Source organism: Tympanuchus pallidicinctus, unplaced genomic scaffold (assembly GCF_026119805.1).
Source record: "Tympanuchus pallidicinctus isolate F22 unplaced genomic scaffold, pur_lepc_1.0 scaffold21, whole genome shotgun sequence".
Taxonomy (NCBI): domain Eukaryota; kingdom Metazoa; phylum Chordata; class Aves; order Galliformes; family Phasianidae; genus Tympanuchus; species Tympanuchus pallidicinctus.
This window is the reverse complement of record NW_026294733.1, coordinates 4073167-4089990: the sequence shown is the minus strand read 5'-3', so window position 1 is coordinate 4089990 and position 16824 is coordinate 4073167. Positions and strand designations below refer to the sequence as shown.

At 41.4% G+C, this 16824-nt stretch overlaps 1 protein-coding gene across 1 annotated transcript in view; it reads left to right on the top strand.

Annotated features, from left to right (window-relative positions):
• Positions 1–16824, top strand: part of NSG2 (neuronal vesicle trafficking associated 2) — a 35668-nt gene that overhangs the window by 16943 nt on the left and 1901 nt on the right. The window contains exon 4 of the mRNA XM_052685111.1: positions 15356–15466. Within this exon, the coding sequence (XP_052541071.1) occupies positions 15356–15466 (111 nt within the window). The remainder of the gene's footprint in view (positions 1–15355; positions 15467–16824) is intronic.

The window sequence follows — 16824 nt, the reverse complement described above, 5'->3', positions numbered from 1 at the left end:
GAGGAGCAGTATGTGTCTCCACCTCATACCTGTGCACTGGGGGAACAGGCAGGATGGTACGACTGTAAAGAAATAGCCAAGAGGTCATCTTCTGCCTGCCATTACTCTACTTTTAGTAGACTGCAAAGAGAGAGGTTTTATTTTGCACTCAAAAGGTAAAATTATCATCAGTTCAAACAGAAACTTGACAAAGTGAGTCCCTATCATTAATGAGTGTTTGTGGGAAAATGCCATATTTATGACTGTGTTCCCCATTCACTTGTATCTCTTTGGAGCATTTTTTAACGTTCTTCTTTCAATCTGGGAAGTACTTTCAGCTCTTCTGATCACTAGATATGGGAACATTCTTAGAGAAGGACACTTCCCAAGTTCTTGGTTTTTTCTTTTTTCTTTTTTTTTTTTTTTATCCTGAGTCATAGCTGCATTACAGAGAAGAGGAGAGTCTCTGGGGAAAGTGTGGGACCTTATGGACGTGGCAGTCAAATCTGTAGATGCCCTTTATTCTGCCTTTTGGCTATCTTTTATTGAAGAGTCTAATAAATTATTAGGAAGCTTTCTAGCATGAGCAAGCCAAAGCCAGAATCTAAGCTTATGCATGAATATTTTTCATTCATCCAGAACAGGACAGATCCGAGCTCTTTAATTATTGTAAAGAAAAGATTGTCCCCAGGCAACAGTTCTTATTTCACGCTACCTCTTCCAGGAATTTTTGATAGCTTCTGCAACTTGTCATATCTCCTAATAGATGAGATTATGATTCTCTATAGCTCAGCACACAGTGTGCTGGAAGTTTGACCAATTAGGCTTATTCTTCAGCTGGATGATTCACCCCATACATACTTTATAACAAACGTTTAAATAGTTGCGCGTAGATGGGTTACAAGAAAGTGATGTAAAAGAGCATTATGATTTGAGCCATCTATATGTAAAATACATTTCTTTTATTGTTTCACTCCTCCTCAGAGAAGCAACGGCAACACTTTTTTATAAGCAGACTGGCTGTGATTTGTAGACCTCGGCTCCTCCAGGCCTTTGGAGCGCATCCCTCTAAGGAAGTTTTTGAACTGTAATGATCCTACTGTGCAGTAGTGATGCATACCAAGGTCTCTCAGTCTGAAGGGAATAGTGCCTGGTGTTTTGCCTTCCATGTTGCACTTTTTCAAGGTATTGCACATTACCATGCTTTGCCATCGGTAGTGACACCAAAGTGGGTAAAGAAAGGGTCTGCAAATGTGATGACTCATGTTTCTTTGCAGAACAGTGCATCTAAGTCTGCACATTTGAGGCAGATCTTACTGTTTCTTTATGCCAATTATATTGCATGTTATAGATGTAGAGAATGAATACCTCATGCAAGTTACATGAATTGAGTTTCTGCACTAGTTTATATCAATGTCAAAATGAGATTGAAATCTTCTTTGTTTTTTGAGCAGATTATCCACTAAATCCAAAATCCTATTACTTCTGGGGGTCAAGTTTTCCAATCACTCTGTTCCTCTTCCAAGCAGTCCAGATTTTACAGAAACCAGATGGATTTAGGGGGTAAATTGTGGGTTTCTACCCACTTTCTTAGCTGTCACTGAACTTGTGCTTGGGTTGAAGACATCAGCACCTGCTTGTGAGGAAACAAGCTGGAAAAATGTTGCTGATGGATTTTTTTTACTTGATCTAATCAGAAATCAGGAATGTTGGTAGACGTGCTTATCCCTGGCCCCAAATTTATCTATCTCCTAATAGCACCAGGGGCGGGGCTCGAGTGGCCTTTCACCATAGGCTTAGAATTTACAACACAGAGAACTGGGCTGATGCACATAACTATCAGCTGCTTGTTTGTGCAAGTTGCACTTCTTATTACCCAAGCTTATGTGCAACCAGTTGGACCTCTATTATCACCAAATGCCACAGAGCTGTTAATTACTGCTCTTTCAGAGAGACAGTGCTTCAGTGACTGCCATCAAAGTGATAGTTACCTACTGTAATTGTCTGACTTCTCAAATCTTCCACAGCTCTTTCCTTTTCTTGGAGCATTTTCTTAAGAAAGCTGAACTCATCAGTCTCATCAGTCTCTCAGAGTTGGAATAATTAAACCATGTACTTGTCTCTAACAGATTAAGTTGGGAGTGGGTGTATGGGGGAGAAATTGAGATATTTAAGAAGCGATTTATCTACTTGGAAAAATCAGCTGAAAGCATTGATCACTACTTCACTGAAGAACACTGGGAACTTCACTCTTTTTGCTACAAGTTGGGAAGATTCATTTTTGAAGTCGCTGGCTGAGTAATCTGTTTCTGTTGAGTATGCAGTGTCAATATATTTCTTATCTCCAGATCAATCCTTTCCCCTCTCTCCACCCTGAAACATTTCTAACATATGCAATATCCAGTGGATGTAATGATTCAACAGTTTTCATCAAGTCCTTAAAATATAGTGGAACCCATTCAAATGTTTCTGTTATTGAAATACTCATGCTGAAACAATTATTTTCCTCTGACCTAATGTGAACAATGTAGAACAGAATGTGTTTGTCTCTAACCGCACCCTACGAAGCTAACTGTGATGCAATATTTGTTCCTTATCAAAAAGAAGCCAGTATCTGAAACACCTAATTAAGAAATATTTTTCTGGGCAAGGGCCAGGGCTTGATTTCATGTTGGTAACAGCTTTGCTGAAATGGAAGGTGCTTTCCCTGCTTGCACCAATAGATTGTAACCTACTGATTCCCATTGCGTTCAGCTCGACCTTGTAGTGGGAGGTTCCTCATGTGACAAGCACTGAAATTCAGGGGGAAAGGCAGACTCGGGGCTTGGATGCTTGTGGAGGAAGATGTAGAGTTTTACTCATGAGCAGGAGCAGGTCTGAATTGCTTTATCTCTGTGGGTAAGATCTACTGAGGTGTGAGCAATAGTGTCTTTACAGAGTGGTGCAGAGAATTGCTGTGTGACCTCTACATACACTCTGCCAAATGACTGCACCTTGAGCATAGCTTTGAGAAATGCATCATTTCCCTGAATGCATATATTTATCTACCTGTCCATCCTGTCCTTGGTTTTAAAGGACACATCATAATTGCAGCTGGATAGATGATAACTCTTCCTTGTTCTGCAGCATCCTCACTAAATGTTGCATTCCTGTTTCCTAAACTCATTTTCCTGCAAATGTCTCCATAGTAAGTTCTGCTTCCATTGGTACGCTGCTGATTTATGCTGATAGTTCTTCCTCTAACCTGCAAAGGCACGAATCCCAGGAAAATGGCATGGGGCATTTCATCCATTCAACAGCTAAATAAAATTAAAGGTTCCTTCAGCTGTTCAGTTTCCACAGGGCAGGAGCAACTTATGGCTTATCTGAGTGTGAGATGGGCAATTTTCCTTACTGCTTTTTAATGCTAACAAAACACTGTTACCATGGTGACTGCCACATCACATCAGTAATCTGGAAGATGCAGAGTGGTTGCTGAAAGATCCCATTACACTGACGAATCTGAGTGGTGCTCAGGGGATGGAACATGTTCTAAAACATAGAGATTTTTCTCACTCTGGTGATAATTGCTACTGTGGCTGTTTCCAGGCTGCACAGTACTCCTTGTGGGCAGTGTGATCCTGGAGAACAAGGGACAAATTGGAGAAAAACTAGAAAAGTGGTAGACAATGTAATGTGGAGCACATTAGCACTGGCAGTAGCATTTGGGGTTTTATTGCACTTCCACCAGCACAGAGAGTTGCAGTGGGTTTCTATTGAGCCTCAAAGAGGGGCCTGAGGTGTCTGTATGAGGAGGTTGACTTGATGGCTTGTTTAACCCAATGGAATTTCCTAGTAATCATCAGGAAATCTGTTTCTTGTGGTTGTAAGTGCTCTTCTGCTCCATCTGAGGTTGCCTTGGCAGTTCTCTATTCCCCGCTTCAGGCATGTTCCTCTCAAAGGGGTGGCAGGCAGCCCTTGCTCCACCTAAGTCTTCACCAGACAGTGAGAAGTTGGATATCAGGAAAAACTACTCTGAAAGAGTGGTGAGGTATTGGAACAGGCTGCCCAGGGAGGTGGTGGTGTTGAAGAAGTGTGTTGATGTGGTACTTAAGGACATGGTTCAGTGGGCAATGTTGATGTAGGTGGATGGTTGGACTAGATGATCATAGAGGTCTTTTCCAACCTTAATGAGTCAACAATTCTGTAGTATGGCTTATCTGCGGAGTCTGAGCGTTGAGTTGTCTTTAGGCTGAGTGTTTTTCACTATATTGTAGATGTTCTCCATTTCTCCTTGTTCACAGATACACTGCCCAGCCTGGCCTTGATCTGATGTGAGTTAGCACCTAAGTGGATTCATACTCTCACTTGTGATGCCTATTAGGGGAAATGAGAAACGTTGCTGCTCATCTTTCTGCCTCAGCTGAGCGATTGTTCTTCTCCTCCTCTGGCTGTAATAGGAAGAGAAGAGAACAGGTTATATCTGTCCTAGTTGGTCTCACTTGCATGGAAATATGTTGATGGAGACATTTGTGATCATCAGTGACAATTCAGAGCAGCTGAGTATGGATTTGTGCTAGAAAACAGATATTTCTAATCACATTCCCAGGTACATTCCTTATGAACCCTGCAAGCAAGGTGTGCCATTGCCACGTCTCTGTAAAAGCCTCAAGTTTTGATGAGCATTTCTAGGTAATACCTAGCTTTCTGGTACGGATGAGGTCTGAGGAAAAGCCAGAAAGAGTTTCCATAAGTAAACAGAGAAGTACATTTTGATTTAACTAGAATGATCTGAGACTGGCTTGAGTGCTGCCTCGTAAAATGTCTTCATGCACACTTTTGCAAAGTCAAAAAAAAAACCAAACCTCAAATATGTTTTATTTTTACCATCTGTGAGTACTGGCAGAGTAATCAGCAGAAGAGAATTTTTCAGGGTGTTTTTTTTTTTTTTAACTTGATATTTGGAGAGAAGAAAGAAGTTAATTGCTTTGCAGAAAATGTCTAAAAATGGAAGTCACAGAGTATTCACATGACTAAAGGTTTGTGAAGTAGACCTGCTGAATCTGGATTTTCTAAACCATGATATATTGGAAGAAAAAAAGGAGCTATAGAGCAGGAACCTCACCTGACCCTTTGCTTTGGAATAAAATCCTTGGAAAAGATTTTCATAAGGGATTGCATGGAGATACCCATCCTGCTTAGAAAATGTAATTGCAGTTTCTATTTAATTTGAACGATTTCTTATACTATATCTTTGTCTTCAACAACACAATGCCATGGTACATTGTGGTGTCTTCACTGCCCCACAGTAAAGCCTATTTTTTGAGTAATTTTCTTGTTAGCATTTCAGGTGGAATGAAAGATGCTTACCACTGTTCAGCTATTGTAGCTAAAAGGACCTAATGGAACGGAGAGGGAAGAGATTTTAGCTAGCTGAAGCCACGGCAGTTTGCTGACAGTTGTAGAGTGCATTTGGAGTGCTGTAGCCAAACCACAGAATGCTAAAAAAAAAGAAAAAAGAAAAAAAAAGAGATGTGAAATGCTTTACTCATATTTTTTTTTTCTATGTAATGTTTCACTCTCTTCATTTATAAAGCAGCACAGGCTGCTGATTGAATGCTAAACAAACCTGAGCTCTCTCTTGTTAGCACTTGCAGACATATTAAGCCTGTTGGGCCAGCTAATGGAACTGGCCTCATGCCTTTGACGGCATCATAATCAGCAAGATAATTTATTTTTGTTGTTTGTTTTTAAAAGAATAGCTTTTCTAAGTCATTTGCAGCAAAAAGCTTCTTATTTCCAATTTAAAATGAAAAGGCTTTTAATTCACAAGTTACCTAGGGAACACTTTGCTCTCCAATTCCTCACTATTATATATCACCCACATAACAATTTTTAGAAGAGAAGTAGATGCACTGGACCATGAGTGCTGCCACGTTATTAGCTTTATTTCCTGACCTGTGATGGTAGACACAGAGGCTGGAATGCATGTGAATATGTTAACCTTTTTGAAGGAACAAACTTCCAATCCATTTTATTTTAACCACAAGGGTGCAGTGAACGAATGTGTTTCAATATATGCAAACTTGACCTCCGATTTCACTTTATCTAAGAAGTATTTAGGACTGAGGAATGGCAGGGGGAGTTATCTTGTTCCCTGAAATGTGAAGAGCTTAAATTATTCTGGACATTTTAAAATCCAGCCTTCTGTTGTGATGTGGAAACAGTAGTGCCATATGCAAAATCAAAATGTAAGAAAGTAGTTAGAGAGGAAAAAGGGCATGGAGGAATACCATTTTCTGCCTTAGACTTAGTACTTGAGCCTGAAAGGTTTGCTTCAAAATTTACCCTGTGGAAGAAGGTAATTTCATTAAGCAAACGGACATCAGCTTTTCTCAGAGCCAGGCCAGTCTTTGGCCATGGGACAGTGTCAGTGCTTGGCTGGTTTTGTCGAGTGTGTGTCAGTCTCACAGAAAGGCAGTAAAGGAGGAAGGAACACAACTGGCCTTTCTCAAGTGTGCAGCCATGTGCCAATCCCTGGATCTATTCTTAGAGTTCCTAAAGCTTTTCTGTACCAAATCCAGTTTGAGGTAAGTAGGGAGGGGTGGAAGATTATGCGTGCATAAAACTCTTCGGAGGTTGAGTCTTGGCAAAGGGTAAGCCAGGAGACATTTTTCTGATGGCTTGATTTCTCTTGTATTCCTGTCAATGCATTTTAAAAGGCATCCATTGTGTTCTGCTCACAGTGACCAGAGGAAATCTCTCCGCTAAGACTTTGCACGATGCAAAGAGGAAGGGTTAGCTTTGGAGATGTGTCTCTCTATCATAATTCCACTAATGGAAAAAAACCATTTCAAATTAGTGATATAGAAGGAAGTCTCTTCCAGATTGCTCAGATCAGCTTTTTTGTTTGTTTTTTGTTTGTTTGTTTGTTGTCCTGTGAAATAGTGTGCCATTTTATGAATAGGGCCATGGATTTGGGAAGAAAAGGACCATTACAAGCAGTATTCCTGAGTCATTCCACTTGTTTGTTTTTAGGTTTTTGCTTCTTTGCTCTGCTCTTCTAAAGGTACAGAGTGACAGAAATAAGTAGAGAAGGCTTGTGTAGTTGAAAGAGGAAAAAATTATTCCTTTAGGAGGAGGGGAAAAGACCTTTTAACACCTTTCCTAAAAGGCCATGTATTAATTTGGTGTTCCTAAAAGTAATAGTACATCATCTCAATAAATACAGCCTATCCTGAGCATATGGGACTGTTCTTGGAGTCTATCGTAAGGAGGAGTGCTTTACATTTCAAAAGTAAGAGCTGAAAATATGACTGTTTGCATTAATGCATCACTTGAAGGGATCATCAAGTCTTCTACACACATAATAGTTTGAATGATAAAAATCTGTGTATCATGTGTAACATGGCACATATTGGAAAGTACTTGTTAGCAGGCAAAAAGCCCTGTTTGGTTTGTCTTCCAGTGAACTTTAATTAGAGTAATGGAGGAAACATTTTTAAAGACACTAAATGGTAGAAAAGGAAAAGTAAAACAAACAGATCTTTTTTATCTACAGCTAAGTAGAAATTCACTAATATTCAGCAATCAAAGCATCCTCATTGAAAATGGCATTTCAGAACTTCTGTAAGCAACAGGTGTAAACTGAGCCATGATTTTTCCATTCAGGGGGTTTGACTTGGCATAGAAAGACATCCTGCAGGCCACAGCTGGCATCAGGCACAGTTAAAAGATCTGAGGCTGATAGTGCCTAAACAGCCAGTAGGAATTACATTACATGATGGAGACTGGCTAATATAATTGAGCCAGCTAGTTATTCTGCACGTAATTTAATTATTTGACAAATTGCTTAGAAACACAGTGTTCTTGTTCCATGCTTGTGCTGCACTCATAGTATTAAGAGGCACAGAACTGAGGAATTGCTGGTGGGTATCTAGTGAGCTCAGCAGATAGATACTTATTTTAAAGATCTGTGAGCATGTAAAGGTTTGCTGGTGGGGATGTGGTGGAGTACTGTACGCAGTCATGGGTAGAGCCAAAGGCAACGTAGCAAAGATAGGAAACTGGCTCAGAGATAGCTGGGGTTTAAGTGGCTACATTTGTGGCTTAGAATGGTTGGAGAGGTGGCTCTACCGTGCAAGTCCTTCGGAGTTTGATTGCTGGAATGTGTGGGCTGAAAGAAACCTATGAAATGGTTGAGCAGATGGGAGATTTTTTGCACCCCAGGATTATAATATCCTCACGGATGTTGTTCAGCAGTCCTAGGAGAACTGGTGCCAAGTTGTTTTATGGTCACGAATTCAAAGATAAGAAAACAAAACCAAACACAAACCTTTAAGCTTCATATAGAAGCCATGTAGCACAAAGAAGTATTTTCCCAGAACTTCGAAGATTTGGGCAGTTGACAAAGCATCTCTTAGAGGCTACTTAAGAATCTGGACACCATCTGGAATGAAACTGGGCTGTAATATAAAGGACAAATCCTACATCTTCTTGAACAGTACTAGGCAAATATGAAGACTATTTTACCACTTCATTTGTTAGCCTTTCAAAATTTCAGAGGCTGTTCTCAAAAAATCAGCAAAACCAACAACATATTACAAAAGGCTTGTTATAAATCAGGACAGAAATGCCATTTTTGAAGGAGTGCAGCTAAATGAACTTTTGTATAATAGCGTGCTGCTTCACTACATTGCTTCTTTGGCTGTCTGAACAGTAGAGTAGCTCTTTTTAGGGTGTATTTCAGAGCCCTTGTCTCCCTGGTCAGTCCATATGAGTCGTGCAGTAGTTCCCTCTCTGCCTGTTTCTGGGTTTTCTTACAGGACGCAAAGGTTGGAGTGGTTCACATTTGGATTTCTTCTTGGCATGCAGGTAGGAGGCAGCCAGGATAGCCGGATCTGGAGCTGGGAGCTGCTCCAGAATCTTTCACTTTAGCTGTAGCTTTCATGTCAAGATTTAATGTTGTCAATCTTACATCTAATTATCAGTTGGAAGAAGTTATGGAATGAAGGGGAATAAATTACTCTCCTAAATTTTTCACTGTCAAGCATAAATTCTTATAATAAGATCATAAGTGTATGAAATGAGAGTGCGATGTCCTTACAGCTGAAAAATTTCTCCAGTAACAAGATCTTTGGGACTGGCCCGGTGGCAAATTGACTGATGATTTTGCCTTTTTGTTATAGATTGTTAACGAGGTTGTCAATGGGTTGATACATTTCCAGGTCGAATGGTATTAGCATAAAACATGGAAAGAACCCTGTTGCCTATCCAAGCATAGCTCTTATGTAGCTCGTCTACGAAAATGATCTTGACAGAATTTGTGCCAGCTGTGGCTCCCAGGACTTATGCCTGATCCACAAAGAGCAGGAGGTTCTTGCTGAGTTTCTCCAAGGCTGGTCTCCCTGTAGCTGTTTTCCTCTCAAAGAAACAGCAGCACAGTGGTCTTCAAAAGAAATTTCAGCCAGCAGATGACAAGAGTGCTGCCTGAGTATCAGCTGTGCTGGGACTGAGCTTTAGCACTGTAGTGTTGTACCTGGTGAGCTGAGTTTTCAACTGGAAACCCAGACTGAGATATGTCAAAGGAATTTATGAAAGCCCAGAATGGACAATTTCTTACCCCTCTGGAGACAACTGGGCCTACAGACAGTGCCAAATTACTGCTGATTTTAGTGTCCTGTAGGAAACTAGAGCAGATTTAGACATTTGTAGGTCTGAATCTGAAGGACTCATTCAATTTATTAAATATGAGAGCTCAGAGGGGAAAGAGGGAGCTGCCCCTTTAGTTTTACTAAGCCCTAGTTTGAGCTACATGGAGAATCTCCATATGAATGTCTAATCTTTCTGGAATTTTACTGAGATCTCTGCTGACCGTATTGTACAGAGCAAATTTGTTAGATTAATTATGATTCATTTCATTGAACAGTTGTTATTTGGGTTAGAAAAAAAAAACGCACACGTCCTTTTTCCAATAGTTATTGCTTCACAGTTTTGTAAGACATCATGTTCATGGTGAGATGGCTTAAAATTGAGTGCTCATGTTCTGTTCTCTCCCTGCCCAAATTTTTATTTTGATTTTTAACTATTTTTATGCCGAGTTCTCACAAGGTGAACAATATATAAAGGTGGAATGACAAGCCCCACCACCAGAGCCATGACTATAAGTTATATTTCTCCAGCTGGAAATGTAAGTAATACATTGTTTAAGTGGAAAAAAACCCAACCCTACAAACCCCTCAACTCAACCAGCACAGGTTGGATGCTGAATACTAATAGAGAGCAGTCTGCATCCAGTCCCCACTGGGAAAAAAAAAATATTTGTCAACTCAATTCAAACAGTACATAAATTTGAGGGAGCTGCCATCTGCTGACAGACCCTTCCCCCACCTGCACTGCCTGAAAAATATTCCTTCAGAATATCTGCAGTATGTGGTAGTGTTCCCATCAGCCGTAGCTCGGGATCTGTCTTTCTCTGCTTTCTTCTGTGTTTTCCCCAGGTACTTCCAGAGAATTTAGATTTCACAGGACTGAGGCACCAGAGTACGTCCCTGATCTGTGCTGCAGTAAGGAACAGCCCAGAGCTCTGTAGCTCAGCAGGTCATCAACATTGCATTCAAACCCTCATGTGCAAGTCAGAGCCTTAGGGCTTGAGTTTTGGAGTCACTCACTGCTCCCAGGTGTTGCTGACTACAATGGGGAGCAATGGGTGCACACTGTCTTTGCAAAATGAGAACAGCAGGAAGGATACCTGAATGCATGATACAAAAAAACTTAGTGGCATCTCATGTTGCTTGATGAGAATATTAGTTATTTTTGTCTGTGCTGTTGTGAAAATGCAACGTGTACTTCTACGGGAAAGGGGGGGAGGAGCTGAGCCAATGCGCTCATGTTGGTGGGAGCTTAACGTCTTCCAGTGATGTCAGGGGGCTCAGATCAAACCCTTTTCCATGTTTTTATGGTGGATGGGGAGACTTTTGGTGTGGTAGTGATGCTATCTCTGCTTTGTTCCAGCAGACACACTCCCCTCTTAGGGGAACCTTTGGGGGCTGTATATGACTTTGGGGAACAGGTGGGCAAGTATCCCCCTCCAGCTACCCACTCAAGCAGTCACTCATGACAGATTCATGCTTGTAGCACTTCTAGGTTTTATCTGCTCACTAAATTTTATTTCCCCTCTGCGAGTGTTTATATTGCTCAGAGACCGCCAGGGTTCATGTTATTCATTAAAAAGAAAAAGAAAAAGAAAAAAAGGGAGGTTTATTAGGTATTACAGCTCTATGATTCTTTGATGTTTGAATGCTAATTAAGCTTTGTATTTTCTGGAATAGAGGTGGATCTTAGCTCTAACTTGGCAAAATATCTGGGAATGTATTTTTCCTTCCTTTTCCTCTGGGCTTTAACATCGGACGTGACATTTCATCCCAGAACAATTTTACACTATGCATCATCATGTGTAATATTGTGTCACGCTGTAATTTTGCAAGTGCATGAAATGGCAGGAGGGAGGTGAAAATGGGCTCAATTACACCCAGGAGGGAGAAGAAAGCTCAGCGGAAGGGACCTGCTCCTGGGAGGTAATGAATTGGGTGTCAGCACTTTGCTGGAGCAAAGCGCCAGAGCAGATGGGAATTTATTATTTTAGGGGCTCAGTGGGCAGGCAAGAGGAAAGGAACCAGTCAAATCACATTACTAATGGTCATTTCCGTAGGCTGTGTGTGCACAGGGGATTTAGAAAAAGAAGAGACATTCATTCTAACTCCAGACAGCTCAGTTCTTTGTGGTTTTGAAGGCCAAAAGAAGAACTTGGCCATTTTATCTAGCTTAGAGGGAGAAGTTTTCAAAACAACTTTGTCAACAGCTCTTGGGAAAGGAAGGCATGAAGCTGTTCTGGATGGGAAAGACAACCAACAGCTCAGGGAATGTTCCCCTTTCACAGCATCTCCTTTAGCTGCAGTCAGCCCTGAAGGATCCCCGAAGGACTTGATTTGAAGTAGGTCTTCTTTGTTGCATCTTTGCATGCCCTGACAATCTTCCTCTATTTTTCCCAAGTTGCCAGCACCCTTTTCCACACTCTGTAGATTTTCTTCTGTTTGAGTTTTTCCATGAGCTACTTATTCACCCACGTGGTTCTCCTGCCATCTTTGTCTGATTTCTTACTCTTAGGGATGTGCTGATCTTTAGCTAGCCCTTCTATTTGCTAAACAAAGCTAGAGAATGAGCATCTTATTTCTCAGAACAAGAGATGCTTTCTCAGAGTTACACTCTGTGCATTCATGGGTGGTATTTAGCATAATTTCAGTGAACTTTGTTACTTCCTTTAACCTGATCCTAAGTTTGTTCCTCCAGGTTAACCAATGCAACATTTCTTCATTCACTGTACGTTGCAATTATGGAGAACTGAGCATTTCTTAGTTATTGAGCCCATTGCCAAGACTAGCCTCTAAACACTGGCTTTGGTAGACCAAGATGCTGTATCTTGCCTTACTGCCTTCGTATGTGCATTACTACATACAGTGTTATGAGAGGAGTTACTGGATTTACTGTTCTTCTTTTAGATGAGAAAGAATTGGTGGACATTTGTTCTATGGGGAGACATGCTCTTTCACATCGATCTGCAAGATCAGGGTCTTTTTGGAGAGGGTTCTTTTCTGCAGATCTCCTGTTGGAAAGAGTAGAGAGTGTAGGCATGCATAATCCAGGAAGTCTATTCAAACTCACAGTCAGATGTGTTTTGCTGGAGAGGAAGTGGAGGACATATTTTCTTGGTAACTGGTGAAATTCATACAGCTGTTCTTCTCTTTTACCAGCTATCTCTTCAGCATACCAAGACTTTTACACATGTTCTCTGATGAGACCCAGCAGTAAGTTCTTCTCCCTGTGCCCCTGTGCTCCTGCCTTTTGCTTAATTAACCCATTTTGCAGCAGATTAAGCCCTAAGGAGGATGGCTTAATATAAGCAGTTTTTCTAAAAGTAGAGTTAGGGCTTCAGTGAACTGTTCACCACTAGAAAATCCTATTAGCTCCAATCTTACCCGGTCATCTTACCTTTTTGCACTTTTATTCTAAAATATTCTGATTTAACAATGAATTTACGAATCACTTCTGCTAGACATGGTCTCCATACCTCTCTTTTTCCTGGGATTTGAACAGGATGTAATGGGTCAGATTTGGCATAGTACATACAGACATAACTTCACTCTTACTTTTTGCCTTAAAAAAGCCACCAAACTTGTAGCTCTGGATCATCTAGAATTCACCAAGGCTGCTTTAGCTTCTCTGAGAAAATGTCCCAATGCCTTATGTGCTTAGAAATGCATCTCACCAGACATTGCAATCCTCTGCAGGATCTATGAGTGTGGGATGTCCCTTCTGCACAGCAAAGCAATGACAGTGATCCCTCTGAGTCTGTGCAGGGATTGCATATCTTACAGGTTTGCAGAATGACAGCTACTGCAGTGACTAAAGGGGGGAATTGGAGCAAAATTCAGAGTGAGTCAATATTAAGCAATTAGCATGCATGTATTGATATATTATGTTATTGATATACAAGTAATACCATATTGACAAATTCTGAGATGTATCCAGTGTGTTATTTGTTAGCTGCTGTTCTTTACAAGCTTGGTCACTATATTGTGGGAATTAACTCTGATTTTCCGCTCTGTACTATGACCAATCTCCTACATATAGTTAAGGAACAGCTTCTGCCTGTACATGCTATTGAATTTCCTTAGACACCTGTAAAAGAACATAAAAATGATGTAACTGGAACAGCAGAAGCTACAGTGGGTGAACCAACATAATTAGAATTACTGAATAATTAGATAGAAATGAAAAAATGTGGCTCTTCCTTGCTAGGACAGTAAATGACAATTGCTGCCTTTCGTACAGGTAAATGCAGCCCTATTATTGGGGAGAGGGCATATTTTGGATATCTGTTCTATCATTAAGGATAAGCACATGCCTGGTTTGGTGGGAACATGTCTGCAGGGTAAGCACACAGTCCGTGCCTTTTCCTGCCATTGCTGTTCCCTTAGTGGTTCAGTTTTGTTGCAATCAGGGAGAGTTTGCAGTCTTGAGCTCTGTTCCTGGTAGAATAGTTGGAGCCAGAAGCAAGCACATTGAGTCTGCAAGTAGGAAAAAGCCTCAGAAATCCTCATCCCTCTTGTAAACTCATGCCTAACCTCAACCTTTTGTTGTAGGATCATCCTCAGTGCAAGCTCCGATAGGCTCACAGAGCACAGGAAATTGCAGCACCTTCCTCATGTAGGCAAACATCCTGCCAAATTCTGCCTGGTGGTGCCCAGCTCCAACTCCCTGCCCTGGCTATGCAACAGTTCCAAATGATCCTTTGCTGCTGTTCCCACCCCCATCATCTCAATAAGTGTCTTTATTTGATTATGAGCCCTAGTTTGCGTGGTAACACTGAAGCTCCAGGGATTATGTTTTTTTTCATGCCAATCTGGATTGGCATGAGACAGCAGTCTCAACAGGATGAATTACTGTAATACAGGTAGTAGAAGTCCAGAGGCTTTTGCAGGGCATTTGCTGAACTACCAGTTGGGATGAAGAAAGCTTCAGGCAAAGAGACAAGGGAGTGGTGTTGTCCCAAGGTGTTTCAGACATACACCCATATGCATGCACCCTGATGAAGTGATTATCAACTTGAACCTCAGTGCATTTGAACAATGTGTATTTGAGGCTCTTGCTCAGCCTGTAGGAAGGACACAGGTTTTAGCTCAGCTAAAACCAAGGGTCAGGGCTTCAATCCAGGCATCTGAATGGGGTGAGTAAACCTCCTGCCTCCCTGCTCATGGGCATGCTGTGGGTATACATGCTGGCTTTCGTCAGTGGTTGGCTGTTCTCTTTTTATGCCTTTGATAGAGGATTTCTTCCCACCTTCTGCAAGCTACTCAAGGAGTAACTTCACCTTGCAGCAGAAGACACAAAGGAACATGCTCCTAAAGCTTCATTCTTCCTACCTGCTGACCTACCTCTGCTATCAGAAAAATGATATCTTGCCATGGCTGTGAGGCAGCTTACCTGCACAGATGAGGCTCTGAATGTGGAGCCTCTGGCTGCTTGGGGGTCCTGCTGGGCCAGGAGGTGATGAGATCCTGGGAACGCAAAGGCTCCAAGAAGGCCAAAAGCACTGCAAGGGGTTAAACACCGGAATGTGCACTCCTGAAAGTCTTGGGGAATGGGGGGAATGGAAATGATGTGATAATTCAGGGCTATTGGATCTAGCCTTCATTCAATTACCATGCTTAGTTAAGTACTGCACAGTGAAGTGAAGACTGCAGTCTGTTAGGATGGATGTTACTATAAGTCTTTTAATTATGAGGTTGCTCATATGCCATTTTAACATATGTAGAGTAACATTATCCTTCTTTTGTAGGTCACTATTCTCATAAGTCTGGCTCTTGCATTCCTTGCCTGCATAGTGTTTCTTGTGGTATACAAAGCCTTTACTTATGACCACAGTTGCCCAGATGGATTTGTTTATAAGGTAAGAAACTTCAGCCGGATGAATTGCCTGAGATAATGATAGACTCTAAATGACTACATGGTTACAGTCTGGTCTGCTTTTTTGACCAGACCAAACAGAACATTTGGCAAGAATGTGTTGAAATGGGAAAAGTGTTGTGGGAAATGTGGGGTTGCATCTGCTTCCATCAGCTACTGTTACACTGTAATTGTTGGGATTAGCTTTGGTGAACACTACAGACAGATGTTCACGAACAATCCCTCCTATTTGTGAATAGATTTATTGCAGCTGGAATATCCCATGTTTGATTCCCACACATTGAAGGGACCAAGGTTTACTAGCATACATTTTAATGCAAGGCGAGCTCCCAGAGTGCTGGCACTCCTTTCTGGAAGAAATCCAAATTTGCCCATTGTGCTCATTTATTGTGCTTTTGAGCATCTATCAAGAACAAAAGCATGCAACCTAGTTGCTGAAAACTTTCTGCCCTGCAGTTTTACATCAAATACACAGAACTATTTGCTTGCTCTGTTGAGATTAAAAATAGTAATAATAATAATAATTGCAAAATGGGTCGCTCACTCTTTGCTACAAATGAACTCATAAACACACAGGAGGCTTGACCACACTAAGAATGGTCTGTGAGCTGGAAAATAGAGTAAGCTTATTTGTACAGTAGCTATTGTGAATCATTCTCTTTGGTTGTATAAAAGTGAATTTAGGACTTCAGACGTGAATTTCAGAATCAGATCCAAACCCGAACTTCAGAAAAGATTAAAGGCTTTGAACTTGGATTTCTGCTAATCACATTGATATGGGAGCTGGGTTGTCTCATCATTTAATAATAATAATACCTGGGGCTTTTTATATCACTGGTCCTACTTTGTGAATGCCATCCTGTCTGGTATTTTTACTGTTTCATTGCTCTTTTACAGCTGTTGCAAAGTGAATTGATTTGTCTGTGCAGTTCTTAGCACCCAAGTAGTGTAGAGGAGACACACTGGCAGTGTCTGCACAGCCAAGAAACTCTGACAAGGGCCGGGCAGTTGGGCCATGCTTCCTACCATCCTTCCAAAGTGGTTATCCTGCAGGTCAGGGACAACAGAGCTGCACATCTGCAGCTTACTCTGCCTCTGTCTGTCCTCTGCCTGGCTGAGGATTAATTCTGAACTTCACTCTATGGAGATCTCTCTGCATCAGGACAGAAGCTGCCCCATGTACTCTAGTAGGACTCCTGGCAGGGACATCAGTCCTTGTATGTGCCAGTAACACACCGAACCCCTCAAATCTTCATTTTACAGCCCCCATTTCCAACCCAGCAATGGAATCTGCCTACAGTCGGGGTTGCCAGTAGCAACAGGCTTGAAAGGATGCTGCTG